Source organism: Filicampus tigris, chromosome 2 (assembly GCF_054856515.1).
Source record: "Filicampus tigris isolate MCC_2025a chromosome 2, RoL_Ftig_1.0, whole genome shotgun sequence".
Lineage (NCBI taxonomy): Eukaryota > Metazoa > Chordata > Actinopteri > Syngnathiformes > Syngnathidae > Filicampus > Filicampus tigris.
This window is the reverse complement of record NC_141218.1, coordinates 13,416,890-13,429,562: the sequence shown is the minus strand read 5'-3', so window position 1 is coordinate 13,429,562 and position 12,673 is coordinate 13,416,890. Positions and strand designations below refer to the sequence as shown.

General features: G+C 38.5%; 1 protein-coding gene across 1 annotated transcript in view; it reads right to left on the bottom strand.

Annotated features, from left to right (window-relative positions):
• Nucleotides 1–12,673, bottom strand: part of fstl5 (follistatin-like 5) — a 117,168-nt gene that overhangs the window by 77,850 nt on the left and 26,645 nt on the right. Inside the window, exons 3-4 of the mRNA XM_086016672.1 lie at nucleotides 12,521–12,551; nucleotides 185–433 (exon numbers count right to left, since the gene is read on the bottom strand). Coding sequence (XP_085872798.1) covers nucleotides 185–433; nucleotides 12,521–12,551 — 280 coding nt within the window. The remainder of the gene's footprint in view (nucleotides 1–184; nucleotides 434–12,520; nucleotides 12,552–12,673) is intronic.

Genomic DNA, 12,673 nt, shown 5'->3' with positions numbered 1-12,673 from the left:
ACTGCCTGGACATGCAGTTCTGAAGCCCCTCATGTTGGTATTAGTGAAAATCCCACTATAATCCAGTCGGAAAGGCAACCGGGATATTGAATCATCATTAGCATCTGTAAAGGTTGATATTCATTGATTACAATATCCACTGAATCCGGCGTATACTTCACTAAAGGTCACATGAAGCACCTACCTTTGTAGAAACACTCTTCGCCGTGAACGATGGTAATTCTGCGACGTTCCAAGCAGGACGCACGGTGCAGTTCGCAGTGGTTGGTGTAAAGTTTCCCATCTGAGCCGCACACGGGCTTGTAGTGAGGTTTGCAGTGATCCAAGCAGTTACATTCCCCTTGGCCCGTCTGCGGGTTGAGGGTGCAGCGACGGCCCAGGCCACAATACTTGTGCTTGCATGGATGCGGGTCGCCGTGGTGGACCATCAAACCTGGAAACACATAAGGGAAGAAAGAGTTAGACGTGTACTTCTGCAATGCCGGCAAGGATCAGATTTAACAGTTGAAAATATGAATAGATGGTCATGCAGGGTGAATCTACCTAATATCCACACAGTTCCCCACTCCTCATAAATAAGATGCTGTTTTGTGTCTTTCACATCTGCCATTCATGCCACTGAATATCACTACAAAGACTCCTCGGTTGGAGTGACTCAAAGTCGACAAAAATCACACAGATTTGTTGTCTTATGATCACAGATAAGCGAAGACATAAATCTGTCTAAACGCAATACCAATTTTTCTGTTAGACTTAGACGGCAAAACATGGAACACAACACAAATAGAAGCCCCACTTGGAACTTCCTGAATTATTTAACGTTCTCTGTTTGCTACTTTGGAAAGTAACAGCCTTCTCTTTCATAGAGATTTAAGATTTCAGCAAATGCGCACCAATTTCATTCCATAAACTAGAAAGCGGTCTCGGAAATAACACCAGAAAGTGAACTTGGAAATGTAGACGTCTCTAAAATGAATTGGGTTCTTGCTTGGAAAGTCGCCACATGTTGACACTATAAACATATGCATTTTTACCATTTTTACAAAGGCAACAAGTCAAGACCAAGACTTTGATGGGTTTTAGACCAAGTTATGACCAAGACTTTAAGTGAGGGTCTTCAATCCTGTTCCTTGAGGGCTGGTTTCGTGGATGTTTTCCCATCTCTCCCTGCTGCAACACACCTCATTCAAATGATCAGACAATCTGCAAGGTCTGCAGGAGCTGAATAACGATCCTGATCGTTTGAATAAGATGTGTTGCTGCAGGGAGCGATGGGAAACATCCAGGAAACTGGCCCTCGAGGAACAGGATTAAAGACCCCCGTTTTGAGTGATTTCGAACAAGACTTTAAGGAGAAGAGAAATATCGAAGGGTTTACACGAAATCAAGACTAGATGGTTTGAGAATTTGGCAGACTGCATTATGCCTCGCTGGGTCTTCCGACGGACCGAGGGCATTTTTTACTACACTGTCCTTGTGCAGGGCACTAGTTTGGTGGACAGTTGCACATGCGCTCAGCGTAAAAACAGGCGCATCTTCATTTTCGTGCTGGAGTAAATTGAGCTTAGTGTGTTTGTGAATTTGGTAGACCCTGCTGCGCCTTGCAGGCTTTTTGGTCGACCAAGGGTGTTTCCTACTACACTCCCCTGGCTCACCTGCCATATACACGTGACGGTGTCTTGACCCCTCGGAGGATGTTGCGGGATTTTATCGAACATAATGGCGATCGCACGAACGATCGCGGGAAATAAGTAACGGCAGTGATATGGACTTTGAAAGTGGAACCAGTCAAACGTGATATATGGTTAAGATATGTTTGTAGACAATGACAATATCGACGTCTTTGTAACAGAAAAGAGGATGGTCATTACTACTCGATTATTTTTTTATTTATTTTTTAATTAAAAATAGTGTTTCTCTTGCACTGACACTTTATTTTTGCATCTTCGATTAAAACAGTAAATAATAATATGTGAAAGCCACATGTCCAAGCTTTCAAATTTGGGGGAATTATGTATGCTACAGGGGCTGAGATATCAATTATTTTGTAGGTGTTGAATTTCTGGGAGAACCTCAGGTTTAAGAGGGTGATTCTATAGTCGCCCATAGGTTTTGGGGAGATGTTAAGGCAGGCGCTTTAGGCCTTAATAGGTTAAAAGGAAATGAGCAGAGCCACTTAGATTGGCCTTGGAGTTGGCTGTGTTCCATCCGACAACAGTGAACAACGCCCACTTCTACATCCGCAAGTCTAGTAAAATACCGAAAGAAAGAAAACTTCTCCCATGCAGACAGTTAGACTGTGCTTTGCGGTAGACTTGCGCTGGACACGAAAATAGTGCCTTAAGACTTAATTAAAGCAGCAGAGACCAAGTCATGACCGAGACCTTGAGGGGTTGAGGCCAAGTCAAGATCAAGACTTTTAAGAGCTACTTGGCATCAAGTCCAAATCAAGACTAGACAAGTGATTCAATATAATGACTGAACAGTTAGTCATGGCGTTGCAGTGTATTTATGTTTGGTCACTCCTGATTCAATTATTTAGATTTGAATGATTAGATATGTAGATCACACTGACCTATGAACATTTTTGGTGTGCCAAAGAAACAAACACGTGGGAAGGGTTGATAAACGTTTTGATGATGGCAACACGGAAGGGATTGGATTGACTTTACATTATTTCAGATGGGAAAAATAGTTAGCTGTGATTGCTAACATGGCAGGCCTCAATTCCAGGGTGTGCATGTTGTCGTAAACAAACCGATTTAGAACCTCTGACGTCTTCCATCCGCACACGCACACACACACAGGCAAGCGGGCTGTGACCTGAATGGAGACAGTCAATTTGCCACTTTATTAATTCCCGGCGGCTCTCCGGCGTAATGATTATTCCGCGAATTTGCGCGACGCGGTAGGGGCGAGCTTCCTGTGCCACCGGCGGGGTCGTTGAAGGGCGCCCTCATTTGTCACCGGGGCGCTTGTACGACTGTTTGCTCATCGGACAACATCAGGGAGAAGATGTTTGTTTCCCCATGACACGTAATGTTCTTCAGTGTGCCCCAAGATTATTTAATGAGTTCCAATACAAGAGAGCTATATTCATTTAAAAACATAATGCTCAGTTTTCATTAACGGTCAACACCCATAGAATTTGACTGACAATTTCTTTGACTGACAATGGGGTACTGTTGAAGTGATCAGAATAATACTGCCTGGAAGAGTACAGTAACAGCAGATTATCTGTTTTCTTTTTGTGAAAGTGCAGGATCGGTCATTTTTCTTTTTAAGAAACAAATGTTATTGTTCTGTTCTCTCTCAGGCTCTTTCGCTGTTGCGACACACATCGGAAATGAGAAAAGAGAAAAACTTACTTTCAGAGATGTTAAACATGGCAGTAACAATAGTTATGACTTGAAATAGTATCCATACCTGTCAACCTGTACGTTTTACCCGGATTTTATACGTTTTTTGATCATTTCAAATTGTGTACGCCGTATAACAATTTTTGTATGTGAAAAAAAAAAAATTAAAAACAATTTTTTGTTAGACCGATCTTGTCTTGCCCATTTCAGCTCTAATCCGGAGCGTCCGTTAGTGATTCCGACTGTAAACTTCGGCCGACTTTCACCACCAGAGTCCCCCCCCCCCATACCCCCTCCCTTGTCCCCCCCTACCTCTCCCACTAAGCGATAAATACTGTGTAAGATTAAAAATAGATACTGTGTAAGATTATATACAGAAATGTACGGGCAAATTACAACTTTCGTAAGATTCAGCACAGCCCAGGGTTGACAGGTATGAGTATCAGTAAACTGCAACAGCATCGAAGGTCTGTAACATATTGTCTCAGGTCTTATCCTTCTACCATTTGCATTGTTTACTCTCTGTTTGTTGTTGCAAAGAGCAATGACTACTCTAAAATATACAAAATATAACATCTTTGGTTAAAAAAAAAAAAAAAAAATGTAGTCAAAATTTGTTGACCTGTGTGATTTGAAACGTTAATATCAATAAACATGCATGAAGCGTTAAAGTGAACATGGGAAATGTGTTTGATGTCAGATCTGGATGTTTCATTGGTTGTTCACCGACACACCTTTACAAGGACATGCAGAAAAACACACGCAATACCATGACAACGACACCTTTATCTTATTATTTGCATTTTCAGCGCACCGGTTGTCTTGCAAGGATTGGCTAATGTATGCATGGATTTCATTAAATACGCCACTGGCCGCAGATTTTTTCCTCCCCTGCTGTCACGGAACCAGCACGGTGCCACTTTGCTGACAAAGAAATGATGGAAATACATTTTTTGGACCCGGAGAAGACAAACATCAAGCCAAGGCTGAAAATTAAAAAAAAACAACAACAAAAAAACGCTCCCTTTCACCCTCTTCATATGGTCCCTCCCTCTGCTAATTGCTGCACCGGTGACAACACTTGAGCTCCTGCTGGCATAAACAAGTCGTGAAGATTTTATGAGAAGCTATTTGAAGCCTAAGAGCTTTCTCCATCCCTTCAGAGGAATGCCGCTAACTTGCTCGGCTTTGAAACATTGATGACTTCCAGCTCAGTTGGTGTTTTATTTATTTATTTATTTATTTTCAACCTGGGGGGAAAAAAAAAACATTGACTCGCCTTTGGGTTCAGTTTGAGAAAATACAGGAGTTAATCAGTTGTTTGGTTTGCAAATGTTTTGATTCATGTTCACACACAAGAAGCAAAGTGCTTTCAACAGGTAAGGGTCACACTGCAGTGTGTGATCGCAGTGTCAGATTTTTTGGTTTAACACAATCTTTTTACGTACTCGTTCCCATTATAAAAACAAACGCGACTTCTAATGTGAATGTAACGTGTCCGTGATGTGACATGTGTGCGAGTGACGTGCCTCAAAACACGTGGCACAGTGTTTACGGAAGTAAATATGGTTCACCGTGTAAGGGCTCATTTGATCATCTCATATGGCTAGAGTAGCAAGGTGGGAGGAGGTAGAAATATTTTGGGGATATGAGGCAATGCTGCTCGATCTCCTCATTTAATGGAGACATCTACTAAAGATGATGTTTCGTCATTGCCACGCATAATAAATGAACCGTCTGCCTGGCTAAATTTCCACTATCACCACGAATGTCCACTTTAGCCTTCATGTTTCAAGTGAGATTAAATAACAGTCAAATATAAAAACAACACTGTCACTCAAAACAACTTTGCAGATTCAGGAATGACTGTCAGTAGTCTTCTCCCCCACACACTCCCCCCCATCCACCTAGAGCGCATATAGAGCTTTTGATGACGTATAGGTCGGATGTGTGTGGATGAGTGTTCATATTGCAGACGCAAAGAATACCTATGAGATTCATATCCACATAAAAAAAGAAGCCCAGGTCGGACTTCAAAATATGGAATTGTACTGTTCACACTGCATGAAAAAATATGAAATACGTGTTGCTTATGTCCCCCCCCCCAAAAAAAAAAAAAATATATATATATATATATATATATATATACAAATAGTCCATATATAACTAAAGCTATCATTGTGTTGCCATGCCTCCCGATGTATTGCTTGAAAACAAAGATTCAACAGCAGGGAGTTGCGCAGACGGTTGCATTTGTTTAAAGGTGCGACCCAAGAGGGGGCCCAGCCCAAGCGGGGGGTTGCTGCATTTCCACTGAAAACATTCAACCTCTGCTTGCATACAAATCAAATGATTATGGTTGGTGGATGACAGGAACCAGTGTTGGCCAAGTTACTTCCAAAATGTAATATATTATATATTACTAATTACTTGCATGTGAAAGTAATAGGTTTATTTGACACAAATATTAGAAAATACAAAAAGACTACATCCTTAAAAAATATTGGGCAATTTAGAGGAATTTTGGACAAAAAACTAAAATAGAAATATGAAATATGAAAAACATCTAAACATTGGGGAAAAATACTAATATATTCGATGAAAAATGCAAAATAACTGCCCAAAAATACAAGAACATTATAAAATAAAATAAAAATACTACACATAAAATAGTAGATGAATCATACACAATTACAAAAATTACAAACAAATTAGATACCAAAAAAATACCAAAATATTTTAAAAATAATAATAAATATGATAAAAATACTGAAAATACAAAAATATTTGAACCAAAAAAAAAAAAAAGCAAAAATATGTGACTAAAATACAAACACATTGAAGAAGGAAAATACTGGAAACGTGAATGGAATGATTCACTGTCTGCTTACGGACACTCTGGCGGCATACAAATGAAACAATTAAGACGGGGACGGAGGCTGACGGATGAGAAGCGCACGAATGAGTCGACGAGGCAAGTAAACAAGATCTCATCGGAGGATATGCCTTCAGAGTCCACGTTCAGACGCTATTAGGACGTGTCTTTCAACATATTAGTCACATTGATTGCAAATTCAAACATTTCCCAGTTTGCCGAGTGCCTATCTCCAATTACGCCGCCACGGCTTTTCATGCGTAATTGCGCTTCTTTTTCATTCTAAATTGATACTTAAAATCAACGACAGTTTTCGAGTGTGGTGCTCAAAAGGTATTGATTACATCTTTCCGAATCATGAGATGTACACTGTGTTGGATAGATGTTGGTGCATTAAACGAGAGGTATGTTGCAATTTTTTAGTGCTGACTGGTTTAGAAAAAGATTCAAATTGTGACTTTTTTCGACCCTCAATATTGCGATTGCAATTTATTAAATGATTTTTTCAAGGTCCGCTTCAAAGTATTTTTTAACAAACACAAGCAATACATTAATTTGTATTACAATAAACAGCATCACATTATATGTAAATGTTTTTGTCTTAACTATATAAATGAACACATAATACATGTATATAATATAGAAAGCCCACCAACCGACCAAAACGAAGTAATTTTTTTTCTTCCAAATTGCAGCCTTTGCAGTTTGAAAATTACATACCATGTCAATTTTAATTCAATTAATTGCTCAGCCCCCAATTTCTTTTAGATGAATCATAGTAATTCCTACATGGTGCCGACGTGCTTCTGTCAAAATATGCCAAGGAATGACAATTACAGGTATCACTTCTTCAAACAGCCCTGTTCAAATCAGGTTTTGAGGGGGCCGTAACTATCTCATGCAGTGTTGTCCCGCCACCCTCCACTGTGAGTTAAGTGTGAACAGTTTATACTGTGTTTATGTGCTAATGGTGATCTGTGCATCCAACAATACCGCAGCTTTGTTCAGCCGTCCCCTCGCCATATTAGAATTTACTTTTTGCAGGTTCACTGCATAACAGATTCTTTTTTAAAAATTGTTCTTTTATTGATGATTAATCTCTATATCATGAAAATTACACTGGTCAACAGCAAACTCCAGAGTGAAAATTATGTTTAGGGACACAAAGTAATCTGTCTGCTCTGTCCGTAAACATATTTTTTAGGGTGATTTAAAAATAGAAAATTTATTAATTATAATCAAAATTATTTGAGATATTTTCCATTTTTTGTTTTTAAGTTTGACCTATAAGAACTTGCAAAATATGGATTTTAACATCGTCGAAATTTATGGCTATGACAGAAAAAAATAAATCCACCTGTTGCTGAACTTAACTTTTAATTTATAAATATTACTAGATGTATCACTATATTACATAAACATTGTTAAATTATTATTATTATCATTATGAAAACCAGAATTAGAGAAAAAAAGGGCAGATTCGGAATGCCGCAAAAAATAAGCACCTGGAAAGGTTTATTTGCATCTCTGATTACAAACAAATTCACACAAAAAAATTGTTGGCCTGTGATATTGATCATTTCACACTTAATAAAAGAAGATGAAGTATGTGGCTATTGCAAAGTACAACTGGCTTAAGTTACTCAACTACACGCCTTTGGTAAAGTAAACATCGTTAGCCAATTGAACACAGCCTACCACAGCTAGTTAGACCAAATTTTAATCAATAACAGCTGGTGAGGCTAAATGGAGGATGGGTATTTCAACTGCTTTATTGAAGGAATGGTAATAAAATACAGTATAAACACAAGCACACTCATAGCTGACCTGCTGATAGCCTCAACTGATGACGTCACTCTCCACACAGTAGCTAACACTCTAGCCAGTTAACAACTGGCCAACTGTTCATCCTAGGGATGGGCGATATGTAAAATATCTTGATATTTTTTCAAAAAACTCAATAACGATAATTTGAAGATATTCCACAAAAAATATTTTGAATCTGCACTTGCTTCACAGACCAATTGTGGATAGACAGTGTTTGGGAACAACATCTCTTAAATTGCTAAATACAGCTTCTGCAAAACATAATGATATTTTACAACAATATTTAACAAAAAAGAACAAAAAATTATGTATGGAGTTACATTGATTTTTGGGAATATTTATGTCATTTAAATGTCTCTGCTGTTATTCCATAATGATGTGACATTTTGAGCTGCAGTAAGAACTGGTGTACCACTGACAACTACTAGAGCAATAAGAATGAGGAAAAGGTGTTGACTACAGCAATCAGAATGAGAACAAATGTATTTGATATATGACGTGTGACGAAGTGTCACCCAGCGAGGGGGAAAAAAACCTCGTCATGACAACACCCATTTTCATACATTGCCTAACGTATTCAGAATAAAGTTGAATTACAAAACTGCAATTTACCAAAAAAGTGCATTTTCCCACTCATTCATCGCTGTGATATGTAGACTTGTGACTTTATTCATGTTTGGGTGTATGCTAGTGTCACACTAAAAAACCGTCATGGTTTGTGCAACATGCCTCGGGTATACAGGCTCACTCAACAGGCCAGGCCCATCTTTTAATAACTGTAAAAAAAATGTTTTCAAATGCTGCGGGAGACAATTATTTAAATCAGCCAGACTATGACATCACAGCATGCCAGGTTGGTTGGTGGGATGGTGGACAGATGGCTGGATGAATGGCTGGACAGCGAGCTAGCTTTTGGGTGGTCTGCCAAGCTAAATATTGCCTGTAAACTGATGAGTCAGGCCTTCGTGACGAGCTCTCGGTATGGGGACTCCCAATTAGTGAGCGCGCTGGCAAGCGCCTGCCATTTTGTCGCTCTTTTGTGTGACAGCCAAGGTTTTTTTGTCCTGGTGCACGACAAAAAAGTAGACGCATGTCATTGGTCTCCATTCATTTTGCTCACAAACTTGCTCCACTACATAAAACCCCCAAGAGATGCATGTAATTCCACTGTATTACCGCCTCCAATGAGGTTATGCTTATTTGAATACAACCTTCTTAGTGTGTGCGATGTATCCACATTCTCCCTATTATATCATAGTAGAATGTTTTTAATGAAGAATTCATGGTACACTGTATATGAAACAAGCAATATTATCACTGACTAATGCAAAATATGCAACTTCAAAATTCTGGGAGAAACGAAAAAGAAAAAGGACGGTGAAGCCACAATATACGCAGGACCAAGAAAATATGAAATGGACGCCCCCCCCAAAATAGGTTTGATAATTGTTTATAGAGCCACAAGATGGCATCAAAGCAATAATAATGTCTGAATTAAATTTCTCACTCACTTCCACTTCCGTGACATTACTGCTTTGCAGTAAATACGAAAGTTTCACCAAATAACGGAGAATAGGTCCCGCCCTGACAAAAATACAATTCCCGGAATGGGAAATTCATTTATTTAAGAGTTCATCCATCCATACAAAGACCAATTATCTTTGCTCTTTGTTTAGATGTTTTTTTCCTAGCTGTTGTCAGCCTGAACTCTATCGCCTCATTTTGCTGTGAAATCCCGGTTGAGAGGTGGACGCAGCTCGTAAAAGAGAGGCATTAAGGCTCAATTGACCTCACTTGTGTAATCATCAGAAGGTGGTGCGTGTGCGTGAAGTGAAGCCTGAATTATTTATAACTTCCTCCTCGTCGCTCTCATCAACGTCTCGGCTGCAAACGAGTTGGCCAAAACAGGTCGGCATGAGACCTTCCCTCTGGGCGTGTTATGCTAATGCTGCCTCCACAATTACGCCGCGACCTTGTCGATGTCCGGTCTGAAAGGAGATTCTCACGCTCGCTTGAGCGCATTTTGACACTTTTTTTAAAATTACTTTTTATGCAGCCCACTGAGGAATGATGAATAATTTTTCAAACTGATCAATTAGCAATCGGCTAATCAATCTTAAAGCCTGTGCTGCTCCTCCATCAAATACGGCTAAAATATATCCCACGCTACAAGGAGGCCCTCTAAAGCGGCCACGCCAGCATGAAGCTCCTGTCCACATGGTGCCTTTCATGATAGATTTTTTCACCATCCGCTCCTCCGCCTTCTCTCCATGACATGCGTGCATTCTGAACTGAGAACGAGGCACTCTAAAACGACCACTTTAAGGTCTAAAAGTAAGTTAACCACTCTTCATATGTACGTTAAAATACTAAAACTCACACATTTAAATGTAAAAAGAAGTTAACATTGTTGATAATAAAATGAGGAAGCATAACTCCTGTTCTTAACTCATTCACTGCCATTGACGACTTTCCTTGTCTTTTCGCAGTCCAGCCATTCAATCCCAAGAATTTATTCATATTTTTTTACACATTTTTTCAAAAGTTTGGGTAAAAGAGGGTCTGAAAAAATCTGGCAGTGAATGAATTAAGTATAAAAGAAATTCAGTCATTTCTTGATAATTCCACACTTTTGAGTATTTGCGAAAAAAAAATAAATAAATGTGACGTCACTTTCAAAGTACAGTGAGGATCAGCAACAGGCTAGCCTGTATATAGGAATAATTTGTGAGAAATTGTGTATAATTTGATACCCATTATAATATATATATATATATATATATTTTTTTTTTTTAACCCCGAAAAATAAGCAGGAATAAAAAACTATTGAGCTAATTTTGGACAAAAATGGGGGCTGGCTTTCAAAAAAATAATACAATGAAAAATATTTGCTCTTCCAATTCCTGAGTAGTTTTAGTTTATCTGACTTTTATTTGACTTACTCTGTATTAGTTCCAGCTTTCTCTAGCATCTCTTCAACGGGTGCGTGGTTGTATTGTATTGTATTCCATTTGTATTTAGTGCTATTACGGATACAGTGGTTAGCTATTTACTACTTGCCTATAAGCTAATAAAGGTTTTATGAGCTTTGGATGAATGCATTTACATGATTTCCTGTGGGAGGGTCCGTCGGCTAATTAAATAGCCACATACATACTGTATACAGTATGTGCGTATACATTTTTTTGTTAATTAAGAAGAGCTTTGGCATTAAGGCCAAGGACAGCGGCAAGTGGACGTATCTAAGGAATGGGATTTTTTAATTGCTTGCTCAATACACTGACATCAAGACCACTAGCGGATCCAGGCTTTTGAGTGGCTAACTTACCTTGCTAAACTTATTACATGGCAACACAGAGAACAATAGCGGTGACAAGTAATGAAGTACAAATAATTTGTTACTGTACTTTAGTAGATTTTTCACATATCTGTACCTTACTTGAGTATTTATTTTTCTGATTAATTTTCACTTGCACTACATTTAAACAGTGATAGCTGTACTTTCTACTCATAACTAAATACTGCTACTCAAAATAGCTTTGTTACATTTTACTACTTTTATTACTCTACCCACGTGCGGGTAATTTAGCATTTTTTGTTTGCCAGTTCACAATGTTAGCAAACCTAGACAAACACAATGTTTTGATAGCATAAAAGTCGCGCTAACTCTACCTATCACTTAAACAACATCATAGTAAATGTAATGAAATTTGTTTTCTTCTTATCAGTATGAACAATATGTACGTTAATAAAAGAGATAGATAGAATGACTTTATTATCATTGTACAAGTACAACGAAATTGAAGTATGCAGTCGTCCGCAACGTGCCAGCAATTAAAGATGTAAATGCCATTAAAAAAAAGTATACAAATATAAATGAGGGGAACAATTTTGAGCTGAGAGTTTTTTTTCCATTGTGCAGTTACCAAAATGAGTATTTTATATACTTTTTTATATTATAAGTCTTTTATTAACTTTTATTTGAGTACAGGCGTTCAATCAGTGCTACTTTTTTTTTTATTGGTATTTCTACTGAAGTATTGAGCGTGTTGTACTTTTTCTACCTCTGAAGAGCAGGAATAAAGAGGAAGTTAACTGAGTGGGAGCTGCCTGGGGAATGAAGAAGTCCACTGCAAAAGAACTTGACGTTTAGCTAACTGACAGCAGGAGCGATGAGGTCAGGTAATGAGGTTGAGCTTGTTCCGAGACCCCACTGACCCTCTGCCCACATTCTGCTCCAAAAAACATGTATGTATGTATGTAGGTATACATATTTCATACACTGTACATATATATTTTGTGCAATACACACACTCATCTCCACTGATGCACAACAGAATCACCATATTTTCACCCAAGGCTCAGGGAGCTTTTTTTTTTTGGGTCTTTGAGCACCTTCATGTGTCATTCATTGTTAGGGATGGAAAAGGGATGAGGGAATCACAAATTGAAAACTTACCCTTCATCTTTAAGCTCTCAGGGATTCCATCCTGTGGGATAAAGAAAAATGAGAGTTAAAATAAAACATACAAGGTATCAGACAGCATTTTCCCCTCATTTCATAAAATAAACAATTTCCTGCTGTTTTGCTACACAACAAGCAATAGTAAAA